General features: G+C 39.7%; 2 protein-coding genes across 2 annotated transcripts; one reads left to right on the top strand and one right to left on the bottom strand.

Annotated features, from left to right (window-relative positions):
- Positions 1 to 2,720: 2,720 nt before the first annotated feature.
- arfgap2 (ADP-ribosylation factor GTPase activating protein 2) lies at positions 2,721 to 12,537 on the top strand. Its single transcript, XM_073464926.1, has 16 exons — positions 2,721 to 2,831; positions 4,714 to 4,832; positions 5,083 to 5,155; positions 5,241 to 5,372; positions 6,086 to 6,166; positions 6,918 to 7,023; positions 7,169 to 7,225; positions 8,899 to 8,951; positions 9,904 to 10,040; positions 10,240 to 10,371; positions 10,527 to 10,655; positions 10,774 to 10,926; positions 11,016 to 11,142; positions 11,238 to 11,325; positions 11,615 to 11,739; positions 11,834 to 12,537. Exons 1-16 carry the CDS (start codon positions 2,760 to 2,762, stop codon positions 11,852 to 11,854), a joined length of 1,605 nt encoding a protein of 534 aa, XP_073321027.1. The 5' UTR covers positions 2,721 to 2,759; the 3' UTR covers positions 11,855 to 12,537.
- Positions 12,538 to 13,950: 1,413 nt separating this feature from the next.
- Positions 13,951 to 21,724, bottom strand: pex16 (peroxisomal biogenesis factor 16). Its single transcript, XM_073464927.1, has 11 exons — positions 21,449 to 21,724; positions 21,168 to 21,203; positions 19,868 to 19,944; positions 19,488 to 19,621; positions 18,568 to 18,668; positions 18,268 to 18,348; positions 17,781 to 17,933; positions 16,903 to 16,975; positions 16,166 to 16,285; positions 15,839 to 15,903; positions 13,951 to 14,769 (listed from the first exon to the last, which is right to left on the bottom strand). The coding sequence occupies exons 1-11, from the start codon at positions 21,579 to 21,581 to the stop codon at positions 14,711 to 14,713; spliced, it is 1,032 nt and encodes a 343-aa protein (XP_073321028.1). The 5' UTR covers positions 21,582 to 21,724; the 3' UTR covers positions 13,951 to 14,710.
- Positions 21,725 to 21,773: the final 49 nt, after the last annotated feature.

Genomic DNA, 21,773 nt, shown 5'->3' with positions numbered 1-21,773 from the left:
CACAAACGTTTAAAAACCACTGTGCTACAGACTTCCATCCACTGCTTTGGCTTAAAGTCAGCAAGTCAATAGGCTCTAGCCTAATCGTAGGGGATAAAAATCATTTTTAAAAGTTTTAAATCTTTATTTTTATGATCTTTGATATTGTTTTGATGGATGGACGTGGAGATTTAATCCTTCAACTTTAGAGTCACAGTCAGATTAGCTCTCAGTTCGGAGCTGACTCTGATCAACTGATAACTTAAGAATAAATGGTTAATCAAACATTGGTGACAGTTTTCCTGAGGCCTCTGACCCTGACCATGAGCTGGACGGGAGGAGCCACAGGCTGTAGTGCTTTTCACACTGCACTTAGCCCCGGGCTAAATAAACGTTCACACTGGCACATTCCAAAGTGGACTAACCTGGACTTTAGCCTCGGGCTCTTTGTGGGGTTATCCCCAGAAAAATCAAGGAAGCCGAGTAGTAACACAACCTTTTAGACGGTTCAGCTGAGCGTCAAAGCACTTGTATGTTTGACCCAGGGCCAGTAGAAGTGCAGAGTGAATAGTGTAGCCCTGGGTTTGTTACTCAGGTTAACAAGCGTTGTGTGAAAAAGTGGCTAAATTATGCCAGAGATATCGTTCGCTCAGTGCTGAGAACATGCAGCGTGAAAAGTCCTGATATCACACCAACCACAACAAAATGGACGACAAAGAAGACGGTGACATACCTCCCAACATTTGCATCAAGTGTAGTAGATGCAAACTACATAGCAAAACAACAACAGACACACACACACACACTCACACACAGAACAATGTTAAGGTGCAGGCTGATTTATGAACTACTGACAGGAGTATTTTAAGTTGGCAGCAGCTGTGGAAGAAGCATCAGGTTTCACTAAAAGTATAAAGACAACAATGTAAAAATGCTCCACAAGTAAAAGTTCTGCATTTAAAATGTTTGATCAGAATTATGAGTCAAATGTACTTTCAGTAAGCTGAAGTAATTATTCTGCAGTGAGCCATGTCAGTGTTATCATTTCAAACGTAATACATCTAATATGTTATTACTGATTGCATTTTAATGTTGTAGCTGATGAGCTAATCTTGACTTTTCTACATACTTATCTGTGGTTTTATGTATGTATTAGTTTTTTTATGTAAAATCTTTAAACCACAGAGTAACTAAAGCTATAACTGTAAATGAACTTGTGGAAAATGTTTCTAGTTCTTGAACTGTTTTGATTTTAGGCTCTGTAAATCTGTTTTCTCTCTTTATTTCCCACCATGACAGATGAGGCACTGAAAGAACTCATTGTTTTCTGCCAAAGTCAGAACAGTTTTGGTTATTTTGACACGACAGATTTGTGTTTTTATGCTCCTTCCGTTACTTTGATGCAGGCTGGGCTCATTTTGAAAATAATCACATGTAACAGGCGTATTTGCACCAATCAGAATTATAATGGCAGTTGAGGACTCTGTGCTCATGTAGCCTGGGAAACGTTATTGCACCTGCACCCACACAGTCCTGATGATGCAGAGCCTCTGAATTTTTGAGTGTCACTTAAAAAATACCAAAGAAACTTTATTAGCTGCTGATTCAGAATTAGGCTCAGTGGTAGAACAACTGTAATAAGGTATACAGGAAGAAAAGTTTGAGGGAGTACATCTATATAAAGATATTAAACAAAGCCTTTGGATTTATAAAGAAATTAATCGAGTCATTTTGTCCTTCTTTGTAAATTTTACCCATAAATTTGCATTTATGTAAATGACAACGTTGGAAATATACAGCTGAGATCTCACATTGTTGTCATCATCCAAGAACATAGAACCAAAATAACAACAAATGTTTATACCTATGGCTCTACCAAAATCATAGTTTAAGGAGATCTACTTTAGAGAGCACAGTTTATGTCACAATCTTTCCAGATTTAAAAAAACAAAAACATTTTATGTATCTAAAATGAATTAATAAAAGACACCTTTGTAATTGTGTTCATTAGATAATGATAAGGTACGAGCCGACAACAGGGATGCAAATAAATACATAAATAAATAAAAAGGTAAATGATTGAGATGTAATTTATGAGGAAACTCCTCCCAGTACATAAATAAATAAATAAATAAATCCTTGATAAATAGTCAGTCCAGCAGTATAATGTTGCTTTGGAACAAAACAAAACAAAACAAAAAGATTTAAATACATTTACAAGAGTATGATCCAGACCTGCTCAATCTGGAAAGTGTCATGAGATGACTTTTGTTGTTAAATTGTTGCTAAACAAATAAAGACAAACTGTTTGATTTGTGTTTATACCATATCCTCATCTAATGGTTATAATTCCATATAAAAAATATAAGAAGTGAGATGTTTTATGATGAAAGTCAGACTTTAGTTGCATTTTGCTAATATCATAACTGCAAATAAGAAAAAAAAAAGCTGTAAATCCTCTTGGAAAGATAAAATAAAGTCCTTCAGGCCAATTTCACTAATCTTGCTTTTTGAGCCTATTAAGTGCTGAATGCTGATTGGTTGAGCGGCAGGGCAGGTAACTGTTGGATAAATGAATATGATTGGATAAGAGTGTAAATTGAGAAAAACTGTAGGAATGACAAAATATTCGCGTTGGGTTTTTTTTATTGATTTAATAATGTGTTTAAGTTTGTGTGTGTGTAAACCGCGATGGTCAAGGACATTTTCGCTTCCGTCAGATTTGAGGCGCACGGCGACCCGTACTGACGTCAGTGTATGGAAATTGTCACAGTGGCAAGATGGCTACGGAACCAAATAAGACTGAAATCCTCACGATTTTCAAAAGATTAAGATCTATTCCCACAAACAAGGTAAGGGGACGAGACGCCGCCGCTGTCCGCGTGTCTTTCTGTCGGCTCGGTTCGTGTTGGCAGTTCGTCGGTTCGCCTCGTCGGTTCGGTCGGAAGCGGGTTAGCTTGTTGGCTAACTGTTAGCTTGTTGGCTAACTGTTAGCTAGCACGGAGCTAGCTGGGCCCACGGTCAGACCGCAGAGGGAAGCTAACGGCTGCTAGCTTACCGGTAAAGCAGTCAAACATAAAGGCCACGTATACAATCTGTGTTGGCTGGTGAAGCTAACCACTTAGGTGACGTTACGTTTGGGAAATGAAAGGAAAACATGTTAATCTGTTAACCTAACTGAACTCTAGGTGTATCAAGATGAGGCACGCAGTTTAGTAAACACATCAACGTTACACATTTGAAGTCGTAACGTTGGACAGTATTGAACCATATGTCGCTAAAGCTAGCAGTGCCTAATGTACAGCAACAGCTTGTGTTATGGTCGGCAGCTCGCCTGTCAGAGCCATATGCTCACTTTTATATATTTATTAACACTTGAAACTGAGCTAGCTTCAATAAAAGATGTTGTATGTTAAGCTGCTGTAGTCCTGTAGCTCTGCTAGACCAGGATGTGTAGTTGGCATCTTCTGTTTCTCATTAATGTCTTTATTTTAATAAACAGTCGTGGATCTAAAGAGTCATCCACCTGTCCGCTTTTCAGTATCTGTTTTCCTTAAAAGATGACAAGGGCTGCAACTGATAACCAGTTTTTATTATCTAATGATATGCCAGCTTGTAAGTTACCAGTTTAATCGATCATTTGTTTCGTCTCTACAATGTAAAATCAAGATATGACATTGAGAAATGACCAGTGAGTCCAAGTTGACAACTTGTCAGTGTCTCGTGTTGCCTGACCATCAGTAATAGTTAGATCTAAAGGTGAAAAGCTGCTATAAAAACAATATTCAGAGGTTTAGATTAAAGAATGACTTACATCAAATATTCTTTATCTAAATAGTTGATTATATAATGAATAGTTTTAGTCTTTGCTCATGTTTACCAGTTGTATTTCCTCTGTTTCTTACTGTTACAGGATGTCAGTGTCTTGTTTTGGCTGACACACAGTCCAAAACAGATTTTGTTTATTTGAATATTATACATAGCTCCAGTACAGAGTTTATAACTATTGTTGCTCAACTCTCGTCCCATACTTTGGCTTTTTCATGTACAGCGTAATTAAACACAGCTGTCAGTAGTCAGAATTATGATATAACAAACACACAATAGATATGGAAATACAATAAAATACACATACCACAACACTAATATCATACTCAACATACAGCACATATATCAATACTCGTATAACCAACATCAAAGTATAACCAATATTTCGACATAGCTGAAAATCCAGTGTGACTCAGAACATCTCTGTTTTGTGGGTTGTGCCTGCGTACAGTGCTTATTGTTTCCTCTGATCTCGTTCCCACATGGTTGTGGCCATCCACAGTTTGTTCTGCCAACTCATTGCGTACAGTCTACTGCAGCGGTTACTAAACTGGAAGGTGCAGAGTCATACATAGATGGCACATGACCAGGGAAGGCATTTTATCCTGTGTAATACAGGTGTAACTGCAGCCTTTCATTACTTTAATCGCTGGAACAGAGACCTCATTAAGGCTCCTGGATGTACAAGCCCAACATGGCATTTTACTTGCCCCCGGGCAAGTTGTTGAACCTGTGTTTGAATTTGTCAACTTGCCCAAGTCATGATGGGCATGTATAGATAATTGAGAAAATATCACATGTCATGGTGGTTGTAATGCTGCAGAACAGCGTAATTAGCACCCTAATGTTGGCTACTGAGATCCCATTAAAGTTGTTACATGAAATGGAGGCTCTGTTTGTGTGCAGGTATGTTTTGACTGTGCCGCTAAAAACCCCAGCTGGGCGAGCATCCCGTATGGCGTGTTCTTGTGCATCGACTGCTCTGGCATCCACCGCTCCCTGGGTGTGCATCTCAGCTTCATCAGGTAGGCTTCAGTGCCACAACAGTAATCATAGCTGTCAAAAGTCGTCACGGTTTGTACTTCTGTGACACTGTCAATGAGTGGCTGAGCGGTCCATCAGTGGTCGGAGGAATGTGTGCTGTGAATGCTTCTGTCTTTTGACCACAGACTGTGAATGAATGGAAAATCTTCAGACACTTAGTGACCTGTCCTTTCATGATCAGGTGTACCTGACAGAGTATTTACTTCTCTTCTTTTTCCCTTCTGCCCTCAGGTCCACTGAGTTAGACTCCAACTGGAACTGGTTTCAGCTCAGATGTATGCAGGTTGGAGGCAATGCCAATGCGGTAAGTCGGACGTGGCGCTCATGTATCGGTCATGGTAGATTCCTGCAATGTGATTGAATAACTTCCTCTCTCCTTCTGTCTGAAGACGGCCTTCTTCCGCCAGCATGGCTGCTCCACGAACGACACTAACGCCAAGTATAACAGCCGTGCTGCCCAGATGTACAGAGAGAAGATTCGGCAGCAAGCTAATGCTGCTTTGTCTAAATATGGCACAGATGTGAGTATTGGACAAATGAAAACAGTTTGAGGAATAAAACACATCATGTAGCCTAAATCATGACAGATTTTATTGTCGGCCATTGATGCAGTCAGCATTAGTCTGGCAGGCTTTGTTGATAAAGCTACAGTACTGTTGCCTTGTCATCTATTTTTGCATCCAAACATCATAAAACTGCACATTTATCTTACGTTCTGTGACAGTGAAAGACTCCTCTCCTCTTCAGCCTGTTTTTAACTCGCATGATTACAAAAGTCATCTGAAAGAACCTGCCCGACTTTATTAATCCTAACTGGAAAGATGACACATTACCACAGAGGACAAACTCACATTTAATATAATGAAACGTTGCTTAACCCTGGAACATTCAGTACAATCTGTGTGCATACTGAGGTCTTTATTGTACAAACATTATGAATAACATTAAAGACATTTTAAGTCGAGCTCAATATTTATTGCTATTATGAAATTATTATATGACGACTTCTTCTTCACAATCAACATAACAGAAATGAATCGACGTCCTGTGGATCTCTGACATGTTACATAACAGTGGTTATCCTAAGTGATTATCAGTGTCTCAGTGATGTTAGCAGATCCAGTTCAGAGTCCACGAGTAGCGTGTACGTGACGATCACATCACAGGCAATAAACCTCCTCTTGGAACATAATTATTAGGACTGTCTGACTGTCTCTTCCTCTGTTCGTCACAGCTCTGGATCGACTCCTCTGCAGGAAGCACCCCTGCAGCTCCCGAGAAGAAAGAGGCAGACTTTTTTGCAGAACTTACACAGGTTTGATATTTCTTTGCAAAATCATTCCCTGCTGCCAACTTCAACAAAAACAGTCTGTGAGGAAAATGTTTTCCAAGTATACAGGAATGTTTTATTTCTGTTTTTTGTGGAAATGTAGTATTTTTCTTTTTCATTATGTCATCACTACTGGATTATTTGAGGCCAATTTAGATATTTGACAGATAAAAACAATTTGTTTTTTTAATATAAAAACATAATTCAAACAAATATTATTGAAAATGATCTCTTTAATTTGATAATCAGACAGTTGTGAAATAAGAAATGAAGTTGTATAATACTTAATAATGCAAAGCAGCAAGAAACAGACACTTTTCAGCCCTTGGCCTTCCTCAGCATCACTATGACATTTGTTTCTTACGGCTGCTGTGCATTATTAAAAAGGATTATAAACTTACTTGCTAGTGCTGACAACTTTGTCATTTAGTGTGGCTCCCATTACACTTGATAAAATGTAAAATATAACAGTAAATTTGAAACTTTAATATTATTTGTAACCTAGAACTGGAGTGTGGGACTGTTACATACAAGTGAAAGTTTTCTACATTCATTAGGTTCACACATTGTTGATTAAGCCTTAACCCTCCAGATAAATCTGGTGCAAAATGTTTGATGTTGAATTTGTGTTGAGGGATGCTGCTGGACAAAATCAAAAGAAAAGGACCTGGCTTTATGAATTATTGTGCTCCTCACTGAAAACATAAATACTTTGGATTTGTTTTCATGTCTTCAGCCTTCTAATGACTGGAGCATGGCGCCGCCTTCTGAGTCGGAGCAGAATGGAGCCGCTGTCACCTCGCAGCTGACGAACTCAACGGCTAAAGTCCAGGATGACAACCGTCAGTAAAACTAACTCACACATTTTACTCAACCACGGTTTTACACATGAAAGTCAGTTTAGCTCGTGACAACAGTTCTATAACATCACTTTTTACCCCGACGACATTTTGTTGTGTGAAATGTTTTTCTTCTGATCCTTTATAGAACCGGAGGACGGACCGAGCATCGACGGTCTGAGCACATCACCCAAAGCTTCCATCGGTGAGTCTGTTGGCTTGATTCAGCCTCTGTGAGGAAACGTTTCTCTGCTCTGTCGTCACGTCACCACAATGTCATCTACAGTTTCCCTGCTCGGGTTTGACGTTTGTGCTTATTCAGAGGGAACACGCTGTCCTCAGTCTTTCTCTACAGTGTCTTATCTCTCAGTCACTGTGTGTTACCACTATATATATGATAAAAGTGTAACGATTATAATGATATTAAGTATATCATTATTATTATAAATGTATTATTAAAAACTGACAGTAGTAGTCATTGTTTCACTGATAATGTTTCCCAGTTAGTTTGTTAGTTCTCGTCATACAAAGTCTTGTTTTTCTCAGAAGATAACCTCTCAGAGTCACACACTCATCTTTTAGTTATGCAGCGTGGTAATTATCTGCACAATGACAGAAGAAATACCTGCACACACCTTGCTCGTTTTTAGTTTTATGAAGCATCAGCGTGCAGGTTGTTTTGTTCCTCTTTAGACCCGTGAACATGTTTTGTATCTCATTTCCAAATGTCCTCGGAAGACGATCGATTCATCTGACGATTAAATTATTGTGACGTTTTGTGAATAATAAAACTTACATTACACAGCATTTTTTGTAATGTTGCCAGACACTTAGAATAACAACCTCAGCCTGTCAGTGACAAAAACAAGACTTTTCAGTGGATGTAACTTTGACAGTCAGAGTTGCCACAAAGGTTTATGTTGCCAGTTGAGGAGAATCATTTAACCCTCAAACGTGTAAATATAAGGCCCAGGTTTAAAAGTGCTTGAATTCCACATTAACATCAACACTATGAGTGCCACAAATCCAGCCTGCACTGTATTAAGTAGCCTAATTTCATCTTCCTCTGTGTTTTGATTATGACTGTGGTCACTGGTTTGTCCTGTCATGTAGAGGACTCCATGCGTCTGTCATCACAAGAAGGACAGACACCTAAAGGTGATCAGTGTGGGCTTAGCTGTCGTGTGCAGTGGCTGGTTTACACCTCAGATGCATGGCTGTGTTGCTTAATTGACATCCGATCAGCCGCCTCCCAGTCTCCTTCTCTGCTTATCACGCAATGGATGCAGCTCACTTTACGGAGCTCACTATAGTCGTGTGCTATTTCTGTGGAGCACCTGCTGTTAAACAATCTGAAGCTCCCTCTCAGTCAGAAAGGTTAACGAAGGCACCTTTTATTGTGTAAAAAGAGAACCGTCATTGTTAAGCTGAATGCAATAAGTATTTTGCTGCAAGCATTTCACATGTTTGGCACAGCGTCATAACTCAGAGGGTAATGTTTCCCTGACAGGTGAGATTAAAGGAGTCTAATTATAGTTTTGTCACAATACTCTGATGTCCCCGACAGATTTAGTTCCTCTCAGTGTTAATTCTCTCACGATACAAATGCTTCTGAGGGCAAAACTGACTGACTAACATCAGTGTTACGACAGTTTCTGTCTTGTGGCCCAGGTTTGGGAATTAACAACAAAAGCCGACTAAAGCCTTGTTCGTTCTCAGTCTGTTTCTCTGTGATATCGGCTTGTTTTTCTGAGCTGGTGTGTTTCTACATGCTTTGATTTCAGGCCGGCAGGGTTTAACTTGCTCTCTAATGCTAACTGAAGGTTTAACAATAAGAATGTCTTGCAGTCTTTTAACAGATTGTCACTTGTGTTACAGAAGTAAAGACCTCCATCATTGGAAAAAAGAAGCCCATGACTGCCAAGAAAGGGGTGAGTCATGTTTTCAACAAACCGCTCATGTTGTGTTTTAGGAGCAGCCGTACTTGGAATGAAAACTCCACGAGTTTGATTCACCTTTTCAACAATTTCACACATTTAAGTGTAGTAACAGGTGCTGTGGAGAAATACTGCACATGTGAAAAAGTTGCTGAAAGTATTTTGTGCCTCCAGAAGGAGCTGGAGTCAGCGTTGGTTGAAAACTGGTTGAACAAATCTGTTGGAGTGGAAGTAGAAATATTTGAGTTCACCAGACCTCTGTAGCTGCTCCTCATCCTGCTAAAAGTGATAGTTGGGGTCTTTTGATGTGGGGTTGTATGAGATACTCACCTCTAGTCAGTGTCAGTGTGTTACCTGCAGCAGATGACCGTTAGCGCTCCACCTGTGTGGAGAAGCAGCACGTAGCACCGACAGGGGAGCAGAGCGTTGTACTGCTGAACGACATCGACAGAAAGACACATTTTAGCCACCTAAAAGATTATATATCTGTGAGTGAACACTATGTTTTGAACATTTTTGGTGCATTAGTGTTTTTTTTGTTACGCATTACTGCAAATAATCTAAATGAACACGTCATATTGATAGCATGTTAATACATATTTTTCTGTTTAATTCGTACATTCTGTTGTATAAATGAGGCCCCTGCTGTTGAAAGCTGCATATTAGACCATGACTGGTACATAAAATTGTTGTAATGTGACAAAACCCTGCCCATATGTACACGTGTTAAACTGAGATTTAAGGTGAGCACAAAGAAACTTTCCTCCTTCAGCAGAAGAACGTTAAAATAAACTCTCATTCACATCATTCTGCACAGTGATGAAGGTCAAACATTACAGCCAAGGAGCAACAAACACAACATGTTTTTGAGTGGAATGCAGAGGATGCACTTAGATGTTTAATATTTAACTTCAGCTCTAACCTGGAACATTTCTCACTGATGCAGCTCGGAGCAAAGAAAGGTCTCGGTGCCCAGAAGGTGAGCAGTAAGAGTTTCACGGAGGTGGAGAAGCAGGCGCAGGTGGCCGAGAAGCTGAGGGAGGAGCAGGTTGCTGAGGCCAAGAAACAAGCTGAGGAGTCCATGTAAGGAATAAAATATTATTTTATCTCTTATTCTCACCTGTGCAGGTCTCCCTAAAAAAAATACTGTTTTAATAATTCCATAAAAAATTGTTTTTGTCATTTCTACTTGTGTTTTCTTAAGAGATAAAACACTGATGGTGCGAGAAAAAGTGTAATTTTTCGAACTTCTGGTCTGATGTCACTGGTCTGGATTTTGTAGTGTGGCCTCGATGCGTTTGGCCTACAAAGAGCTGGAGATCGACAGGAAGATGGAGGAAAAGAAGCTTCAGAACCTGGAAGGCAAGAAGAGAGAGCAGGCCGAGAGACTGGGCATGGGCTTCGGCTCCAGGAGGTAACGTCACAACACAAATGTTGTTTTTATCCTGAGATCAGAACAGAAATAATTTTCTTTATACAGGATACTGTGTGCTGTATCTGCCCCACAAGGTCGCGGCTTCAGTGATGTTTGGTTCATCTCTAAATGAGTGTTTGTGTTTCCTGTTGCAGTGCTGTGTCTCACTCAGTGATGTCAGAGATGCAGGTGATTGAGCAGGAAACTCCAGTCGGAGCAAAGTCCTCCTCTCGCTCCAAACTGGACATGTTTGATGAGCCGGGTTTCACCTCTGGACCCCCAAAGTACGTATGACACCTGCATTTTTATCTGCTTCTGTATAAATCAACTGGAATAAGTCAACACTGTTTGATTTTATACTTTGACCACATCCTCATGAATCAGCTGTACTGGATGTTTCAGATATAAGGACAACCCGTTTACAGTGGGAGACAGCTTTGGTTCCCGGTGGGACACTGAGGGAGGGACCGCCTCCTTCACCACCTCCTGGGCTCTGGAGAAAGAGGACCCCAAAGAAGAGGTCACCATCTCTAGTATTCAGCCGATTGGAGAGAGGTATTTACACCCACTCTGTCTTTATTCTTCGACAGTAGTATTGACTGGACTGTGATCAGCTCTGATGTGCTGTCCTGTGTTTGATCCAGACTTCCCAGCAGAAGAAAAGCCGAGGTGTCGGCGCCGGTGTCAGAGTCGAGCGAGGCCAGACAGAAGTTTGCAAATGCGAAGGCGATCTCTTCGGACATGTTCTTTGGTCGCGAGAGCAGTGCGGAGGTGAGAAACCTCAAATAACTCTGTGTATTTAAAATAGTTTCAGAACTGTGGCCTGTTATTACTCAGATTTTCACTTTAATTTTGTCTTCTCTCAGTACGATGCAAAGACAAGACTGGAGAACATGTCTGGAAGCACCTCCATCAGTTCAGCCGACCTGTTTGGGGACGGCAGTGACCATAAAGGTAAAACTTCTTTGTGTGTTGGTTCGTGTGTGCGTGCACAGGCAATATCCTCTATTTTGTCAACAACTCTCATGAAAAGACCGTGACAATTGACGTGAGAGTCTAAAGCCCATTTCTTCCTACGGAGACATAAATCTTTATATATTTGTGTAGCTTTTAGATAATTTTTTCAGAAAGGTTCAATAATGATAAAACCTTATATTTTATTATTTTCCCCTCACACCACGTGACCGAAAGCAAACGTTATGTAATGCTTTAATTTGACTAATGCTTCCTGTCTTCCTCTCAGGACGGGCCGCGGGCTTTGACAGCGTGCTCCCCTCCGGTCCGGACATCGCACAGTTCAAACAAGGAGTGAAGACCGTAGCGGGCAAGATGGCCGTCCTCGCCAACGGTGTCATGAACACAATCCAGGTGAGACATCAGTCACCCTGAAGCATCTGGATATCATCATCAGCCTCTACACAGATGTTTGCTCATGTTTCTGTCTTTGCTCATGTTTCCTCAGGATCGTTACGGCTCCTACTGATCAGCCCTGAGAAACTAGCACCAACCTGTGGGAAGACATACTAACTAACGCCTGTGTAGAGCCAACCAGCCTCCTCACTGACACGAGCATTTGGGCAGAGTCGATGGGACGAGACGGAGAGAGAGAGGGAGGGAGAGAGAGAGAAGGATTGCATGGGGAAAAGAAACTCTCGCCCGTCCTCTTCTAGAGACTTTTTTCCAGGAGTGAGACAGTATTTTCTTCTCTCATTCTCATTTGCAGACTCTTGAGTTTTATTTTCATAAAGGAAACCATCAAAGGGGTGTTACTCTTTTCTAAACCGAGAGTTATGTTGTAATTTACTGTCGAGAATTTTTTGGTCTTAGATTTTCAAAATGACATCAGAGTTAATTCTACTATATTTTATTCCTTCTACGTAAAATCAAAGTGTTGTTTTTTGATTCATATTATCGAAAACTTCATGCTTAAGTCTTTTATTTTGTTTTATTGTGATATTAAAACGTGCAGGATATATTTTCAACTCTAAGTGTTAATTTGAACAAGAAGCCACCATGTTTGCATTCAGTGTTCGATTCACTCACTGTAGAGTTTGTTCAGTTTCTTTTTTTTATTCATTTACATAAAGCACTGACAGCCAACTGTCTTTACAACTTCTGACTGTTTGTGAGCTCGGAATTAAACTTTTCTGTCTGGGTGAAAGTAAATATTCTTAATCATTGGAGCATCAGATATTTGATGTCCTAGCTGCTAATGTTATTTATTATCTATCTTTTAAAAAATATTTAAATCCAGGGAGCACATAGAGACAAATACCTCTGGTTTGGAAGCATAACACACAGCGCAGGGTGATTGGAGATTATAAATTAAACCCAAACAATAATTGACAGAACAAATCAGCATTAAGTGTAATTTAAAGTACGAAGAGAACAAGTCTGTTTGGATACAGACGTCCGATAGAACGTGCTAACTCCCAGCTCATAAAACTATGATACTTTTTGACTATGCATCTCCATTTAACAACCTTTAAAAGAAGCTTCACTTCGATGTGTTGCTGCGTGAAACTGAAGTCTGCCTAAAGGAACAGTCGTCATCTCCTCCCTCCATGCTGATGGAAAGTCAAATGTTTCATAGTCCACAAATCATTCCTGGAGCTTCACAGCAAAACAGAGTTGCAGCGTTCTCCTGAACATCTGAAGTAGCTGGAGACTTGTTTTAAAATGTAAAAGAACAACTGAGAAACATAAAATGGCTCCATACAGCTCATCTCTGGAAACCAGAGATCTCACTGTAGACGGGCTGTGTTCACACGCTTTTAGCTGAGCAGCACCAGTGAGGATTAAGGCTCAAAAAAAGGTGTAAATAACATCTTTCTAAAAATCTTTTGAGACTTGGATTACAGTGGACCAGCTGTTTGGAGCCGTTTTATGTTTTTTTTTGGGTTGTTTTTTCCATTTTAAAACAAGTCCCCAGCTACTTCAGTTGTTTAGCAGAATGCTGCAACTCTGTTTTACTGTGAAGCTCCAGAAATGTTTAGCGGAATATGAAACTTCACCTGACTTTCCATCAGCATGGAGGGAGGAGATGATGACTGAAATTTAACTTTTGGAGTGAACTGTTCCTTTAATGTTGTGCTGCCTTTTGTTCTCTCAGCGGTTTAACCTTTTATTTTGGAAGGCAGACGTCTTCAGTTTACATTATCTGTTCACTCAGACATGTTGGCTGCTGAAAAATATTCCTGACACTGAAGGTGTGAACCACATCACCTCAAACTGACGAGACTAAATGATTTCCAATATTTTAACTTTTTTTAAGATGACAAATTTTATTCCAGGAGCAGGAAGCATGCAAGTATTTCCAACAAAATCAATCCAGTATGAACCTCTGTGACAGGATCAGATTTATTTATCGTGGTGTGACACCTGACATGTATCATCTGAAAACCTGCAGGACTTTAGGTTCCAGGCAGACTTGACAACATGTAGATGAGAACTCTGGAAACCGGTTTGTAATTTTCTTAGACGGATCAAGAGTGTCATATTTTTCCTAGCGTGGCCATGCCTGTTTATGTCCCACCCATCATACACTCTCCAAAAAGTAACAAACATGGACCGAAAGGATGAAACAGTCAACTATTTATTTGTAGGCTACAAAAAGAAACTTATTCAGTATGTTATTAAAGATTGAAAACATCTGTGTTGTTCTGCTCATTGTCTCCATCACACACGCTCAGCATTTAACATCGTACAGTAGCTCAGAGTTGGATATTCGATGCCTGCTGGTGGAAGTCAAGAGTAGAGATTTTTTAGCTCAACCTTCATGTGCTTCTCAGTCCTATGCTCCTCTTGAAATATTTCTGCCCTGCAGTGAACGAACAACGCTGCATGTTTTGACAGAAAACATCACTGCATGTGCTCCTGATAAAATGGCACTGCTCACACACATCCTGCCGTACATCACACAAAAACTGTTAATACGATGATCGTGAACTCAAAGAATGAAGCTCTCCAAACACGCCTCAGACATGTGAGGCAGTTTTTTGTCTTCAGCATCAGTTAAACCAGTGATTTGTAGTGTCAGAAACAAGGTAATAAAACCTGAAGCAAAAGAGAAGAATCTGTTTCCTGGTTACTGAAATTAAAGTCATAATCGTGTTGGTTTTATACATGAATTCACCTTCTTTAAATCTAAACACATTTTGTTCATAAGAAGGTCCTTGCTGATGGTCCGAAGTGGTAATCATTGCCACGTCATTTTATCAGGTATTTGGGGGAATTATAACGAGTCAGTGTCTCTGTCTCTGGGCCTGACAGTTTCCTTTCTCATCACCCCGTTGAGCTGATTTGCGAACATCAAAGATCAGAGTACATCCAGCAGGTTTTATCCCCAGTTGTAGAAGTAGATCTTCTGCCAGGTGGGGAGGTAATCCATCAGAGGGCCTGAACAGAGAAACAGACAGGATCAATACAAGCACCGATATGTTGGGGAGTCGTCTCTTTTGCTGATCTTGCCGACAAATCTGAATGAATTATTCTGAACTGAACGACTGAACTGTGAGAATCTAACTGATGTAACCATGTAGAGCATGTCCATACTGACAAAAGTGGAAACATTTATATCGTTACAGCCTCTTTAAACGAGCTTAACTGCAATGATCTGATGTCCTATTAGAAACGCATTATATTACTCCGTAATTTATTACTCTATACTGTTACTTTTGTAGTGGGGCAAGAGAGGGGAAGACAATGACTGGTGCAGCTGATAGAAAAATTAAATAATTTTCTGTCAGTTATATTTGCGCCATTGTTATATGATTCAAACTGAAACATATGATGTGAAACACGAAGATCCAGGCACAGTTTCAACGGAGAGAAAACTTCATTCGGATAACTTTTACAATTACATCAGCGTGTAGAGCCGATGTAGGAGTATTTTCATGTTACTCTGTGAACTGAGGATTTATTTGGACCGAACCAGAGGTGACTGTGGAGACAAACCAACACTGTTCTGGTGACTTTGATTCAGTCTGTGTCCAGTTTGAATGAAGTGAGTTTCACAATGAGTTAACGAGGCGTTTTAGCTCGTCTTAGTTCAGTCAAAGAGAGAAACTTGAATTCAGACGGTGTATGGTTGTATTTTTCTGTAGTACAAATATTTCCTCTCTTGACATTTTGTGAGTTTATTTTATTAATTTTTTACACTAAAAGCTGGCAGCTGAAACTACGTGGTTATCAGACTATCACCTCATGAGCTACAAAGTCGTATTAGGAGACAGGACGGGCCTGGGATAGCTGGTTAGCATGCTAACTCCAGCTGAACAGAGACGTCTTTGACAGAACGTCGACACTGCTGTTTCTTCACACTGTTGATGATGTATGTTAATTCTTGCCATATTGTACATATTGCCTCTTTAACTTTGGCCACTGTTGTCTGTGAGTCGTGAATAATTTTATGTTGTAGAGAAATAATTTAGGCAGCTTTTAAAAGCAGTATGACTTCAGTACTTACGAGCCACGAGGCCGATCCCTGGAATATGATCAGCCAGAAGTCTGAGCAGGAACAGAATCTTTTGTCTGAAGATAAAGAAACATGATTTAAGTTCCAACAAAGTACAAAAATTGTGCCTTTTCTGCTGTTTTCCACTGGCTACAGCTTCTAAAACATGAAGATTTGATGTTTTACTCTTTTTTATATGATTGTATATTGAATATATTTGATGAAGCAATCAATGGAAAATATTATGAGCAGATTAACTGTTAATAAAATAGTTGTTAGTTTCATCCCTGATAATACTGATTATATATTCTTGAATTCAAGACATCCAGAGATACTTACTCTGAGTATTTGTCATAGAAAGGTGAACGGAGAAGGTAGTACAGCAGGAGGAAGGTTCTCCTCTTCATCTCAGACCTCTCCCAGCCGTTCTGAAACTTTCTTTCACTGAGCACAGCGAAACTGAAGGAAGGAGGGCAAATAACAGAAATAACTTCCTGTGCTGTGATTTTGTTGAGGCACAAAAGAGGATGATGACATCCTGAAGCGATAATTATCTAAACTTTACTCAACGTTCACTCGTCAGGTCTGATCAACGTCTTAAAACAAACCAGACCTGAATGACTCAGAAGAGCCAAGTTTCACTGCAGATGAATGCCTCAAGACAAAACAGCTGTTGATCTTACATCCGTCTATTAAACCTGTTCTGTTACATAATTAATGACTATTTTAAATTATTTGACTTATTTTGAAATCACATTTGTTTTATTCCTTAAAAGTCTAACCAAAGACAAGGCTGGCAAATTAGCTACAGCAATGCCTACATGTATCACCCCTTTCAAATAAACCAATAAAATAAAAAATAATCTCATTATTTTTTTCCCTTGCCACTTACGTATTTATGAATACGATTTAGCATAACGATAAAAATAACTTGTTGGAGGCGGGGTTTCCTTCAAAGATAACTACATATATTTCTTTGTAAAATAATTACAGATACAGAAAGATTAGAAATGGTGTTTAAAGTGTAATAATCTGTTTTCAGGTGAATGTGAATGAATTTCACAAAGGTTGTTCACCTGGAAAGGTCGAGGGCTCCGGAGACGAGCCACGGCTTCCAGGACTGTTTCCCACAGAGTGCGAGGCAGAGCACTGAAGTCAGGAGGGTTGGTTTAAGGAAAAACTGTCGTATAATGGATAGAACATCTCAAGTAGGACAAAATCCAAAATAAAAAAAAGAATCCAATCAAAAATAGTAATATTCACTTTGTCTTTAAGGAAGGCTACACGTTATTATATAGGTCAACAAAATGAATGCAAGACAACGTCACAATCAGTCAGTGCAGTTCAATAAAATCTGTCGGTGCGGCAGTCCCTCATCAAATAAGGCCATACAACTAAAACACAAGACTCAACTAGAGAAGGTGTGAAGGTTTGATGTTAGAAATCTGACTCTAAACTGCATTTCTGGCTTTAAAAGTTGAGTTACATCAATAATGTATTAAAGATTAAAGAGCTAAAATATTTCACTCTTTGTCGAAAAAATGATGCTCAACTGAATTGCTGTCTTAAATTTGTATGAAGAAAAGCAGCTGGAGGAGTATAAATAATCAAAAATGTCAAAAGAGGTTGAAGGATTAAAAATAGAGCAAAATAGAAGCTGGGAGCTAAACTGCACAGCTGGCATATCTTTGTATGAAGAAGCAGCTGAAAGAGAACAAAGAGTTGGAAAAGTGGGGAAGACTAATTACTATGAACGATTGTTTGAATGGAGTTTCTTTCTTGAAAATAAATGAGTAGATAAAAGTTAAAAAGAGCAGGAATAGATGGAGACATGGGAAAAGGATTAAAAATAAAGTGTATGATGGGAGATGAAATGCATCGCTTGACCTGCAGCCTGATTTTAATTTTAAATTGTTAAACTGGGTGGACAGGAGGGACAATAAGTGAAGGATACAGTGTACGAGCGGCCGTCCGATGTACACGGACTCAGCGAGGGTCTGCTGGAGGTTCAGGTGTGTTGGTCTGCTGTGGAGCTTCTCCCCGTTTAAACCGCTCCTGCTCTTCCTCTGACTCGGTGCTCCCCACAGCCGACTCTGCAGGGAGGGAGCTGAAACACCAGAGTGATGCATGATTACATAGTTTGATAAATCTACAGAACAGCTGGTATCTTTTTTTAAAAAAAGGCCTCCTTCATAGCAGACATTTTGGGGAAAAGGAAAAGCACACATGTCACTCATAACATTAACGACTCAACTGCTCTTTGGGTAAAAGAAGAGTTAAAGGATAATCTCAGTCACGATGACATTTAAGAAGCTGATCGAAGTAATTTGTTGTGTTTTGAGGGAGTGACAGCATCTCAGGTGATCATGAAACCTGAGTGCTGAGGACGAAACAGCCCTCAAAGCAGCAAACAGGTGCACAAGAGTTTTAACTGGTCTTACTGCTGCCCATCGGCCTGATGACCCGTCCAGACCTCTGGCCCACGAAGCAGGGGTCGTCCTGCTGCTCCCCGTTACCGTCATCTGTGGAGAAGAGGAAGAAAACGGTCTCATCTGGTCCTTAGAGCTTAGAGCTTTTTGGCTGAAAACAGCTGACAGCTGTCTGAGACCGAACCAAAGCAGTAAATGTGCCACAAAACCAAAACAACCAGCTAAAAGAGGAAAAAAAAGACTTGCTCTTTCTCATTTGAGATCAAGGAGAAACATTTAAGACTGTTCTCTGGAAGCAAGTGGATAACTGACCTTCACCAACAAAGTCTGCACCTCTGTCGAGGGGGATTATGGGAGGGGAAGTCTGGATGCCAGATTTGTACCGGAGAAGAAGAACAAGGCGAAAAATTGCCCTGGAGATGAAAGTGAGAAGAAAATGTTGTCAGAGACACGAGAGAAGACAGGAAATGTCACAGTGGGACATGAAGAAAGTGAAATGAAATTTATTTATTTCATTTTTAACTAGTCACTCTATCTTAAAGGGTTATTACACAGTTTTTCAGATATGACAACATGCGGAGTTTCTATTAACCAATCACACAAAAACAAGACCTTTTTCAAATAAATAATATCAAAGCACACTTTGAACTGGGGTACTCTCTTTTGTGTATTTAAAATTGATGTTAATGTTTATACATTACATGGCCAAAAGTAAGTGGACACTCAAATGTTCCACCCTACTATATAAATGTATTTACTTATACTGCTTGAACAGCCTCCACTCCAATCGATCAATAGATTTTATAACCTGCTGATGAGATTTACTCCCATTCAGTCACAAACGCATCAGTGAGGTCCAACACTGCAGGGTCTGCCCCACAGTCAGTGTACCAGTTCATCCAGGTCGGGTGTTGGATGTCGTTCAGGTGCAGATCCGGTAAATTCTTCTACATCAAAATGGGAAAACCTTTTCTTTCTGGACACTTTGAGCACAGAGACACTGTCTTGACGAAACAAGAAAGTGTCTCCAATAAACTGTTGTCATAAACAGACGTGTCCACATACTTCTGGCCATATTTTGTATACTTTACTGGTTATTTTTAATTACAGTCAAATTGAGAAACAAAAAAAGAATTCAGCCCAACAGAAAGTCTAATGTTTCTCTCATTATTCCAGTGTTTTATTTTTTTTAAAGAAAATCCTCGTCAGGTGAAAAGAAAATGAACTCGTACTTGATAATCTGAATGAGTCCGATCACCAGCCAGCGGCCGACATCGCCCCACAGCTTACAGGCTCCCATCTCCAGAAAGACCTCCACGTACTCCAACACAGAGAGCCACGTCAGGAGTCTCTGCTGAGAGAGAGACTGGACACAACACAAGACAACACAACACAACACAACACACGAGTCAGCACGTTCACCGTCAGACCACAGCACAGAAAACATGACACTCAACTGAAAACTACCGCTGAAGATCTACTGCAGCTGGTTTCTTCAAGGAATAAAAACATAATATCTGTCAAAATAATCCCTATATGAGTTTTCATGCAGCCCGTATTTGGATCTAAACATAATTATTATCAGCATAACTCATACAAAATGGTTTCTCACCACAGTGAAGGCACATCTCAGCCCTTTGCGCAGAATGCTGTCATTGAAGAGCACCAGGAGGTTTGAGGCAGAGTACACTGAAACAGACACACAGCCAGGCAGAGGGAGTTCATCAGGAAATGTATTGATTATGTATCACTTATTGTTTATCACTGTAACCATGTAATAGAATATTTTACTATTGTGATGTGTAAATAACCTGATACATACAATACGTTCACAAAATTACAATACATCTGGATATGTAACTGTACATTTTTTATGTTATGCTGAGCCGTATGTGGAAACTTACAGCTAACAAAACTTTGGTGTTTATGAGGAAAATATCTATGAAGTCCAAATATATTTAATAATGAATGATCAATGAGCATAGTGTCATACACTTTTTATGGACAATTGATTTAAAACGTCTTTTAGATTATCGTAACAGTTGTTGTTTTATTTTCTGTTCATTGATTAATTAATTAATCTACTATAAGTTATTAGTTTTCAGCACAAATCAATCAACTATATTTTTAAGGCAGACACCAATATCAATATTTTAGAGCTTAAAGGATAAGTTCCCCCAAAAATGAAAATTCAGTCATTATCTACTCCAAATTGGTTTTAAAGTTATTTATACCCTTGACACAGGGCGAGTCTGTGCACCCACACCAGATGGGATGCATGCTGATGCTTTTAGCTTAGCAGCTACAGTGAAGATTTCAGCTTAAAAAATTATCTAAAAATCGTCTTTTAAAATAAATTTGGGATCTCGGGTTTCCGGGTTTCTGAGCCTTATTTGTCAGTAAAGTTTTTTTCTGTAATTCACTACGTAAATAAGTCTCCAGCTACTTCAGTTGTTTAGGAGAATGCTGCAACGCTGTTTTGCTGTGAAGCTCCAGAAATGTTCTGTGGACAACGAAACTTCACCTGACTTTCCATCAGCATGGAGGGAGGAGATGATGACTGTTCCTTTAAGAGCTTAAATAATAGTCTTATAATGTAGTATCTGCCTACATTCATTTATTTACTTTTACAAAAACATCTAACATAGAAAACCATTTTGGATAAAGATCTCTGAAATGTGAATACTGAGTTGGACATTTTGTGATTGAAAAATAAACTTGACTCTGGTGGACAAAATACTGTATATTTACTGATGAGACTGTTGTTTAGTTACCTCTTTCATTTCTGTGCAGTAACTTCTTATTATTTACAGGCCAATATAGTTTAAGTATATACTGATATATCAGCCTGGGTGGTTTATTTGCCTAACTATAAGGTAATTATTGGTAGGTGTGAGTTAACTTTTACTTACCTAGTTCAGATATTTCATGGGAATCTGCAAACCGACCTGCAACACAAGAGTCATGACATTTACTACGTGCTGAACACAGTGAATCCAGTGTGATCCTGTGCTGCAGAATTAAATTAACACCTGTCATGTTTGAATAAATAAATGAAACTGAAACTCTGGTCTGCACCAGAGCAGTCCAGTGAACTGCAGCCAGAACGGAAGTTGAGATTTCACACGTCCTATAAGCTGTGTAACATTTTATTCTGTATTAATAATATCAGTAAAAGTCTGCTGACACTCACCTGCGATCAGGTAGGACAGCGTCCGCACGGTGCTCTCCAGCTGTGCTGTCGCAGCTGGGTTCCTCCTCACATAGTCCGTGTAGCGCTCATAAAAACGCGTCACTTTATCGATGTACTCTTTAATGTGAGACATTTCCGCTTCGACTTACTGCACACGGACAAACACACTCTTCATTTAGCCGCCGTGTTCACAATATGTCCGCTAACGTGAGGAGTTAGTTAGTTTAACACACATCAGACTTCTAGCACCTGTTTTTTTCAAAACTAAAGCAACTTCCGCGAAGATGGTCCGTCGGTCATTTCCGTCCGTCCCCGCTCTCAGGTT

This window comes from Pagrus major, chromosome 4 (assembly GCF_040436345.1).
Source record: "Pagrus major chromosome 4, Pma_NU_1.0".
NCBI classification, from domain to species: Eukaryota; Metazoa; Chordata; class Actinopteri; order Spariformes; family Sparidae; genus Pagrus; species Pagrus major.
The sequence above is the reverse complement of the archived record's forward strand: the minus strand, read 5'-3'. Positions and strand labels throughout refer to the sequence as shown.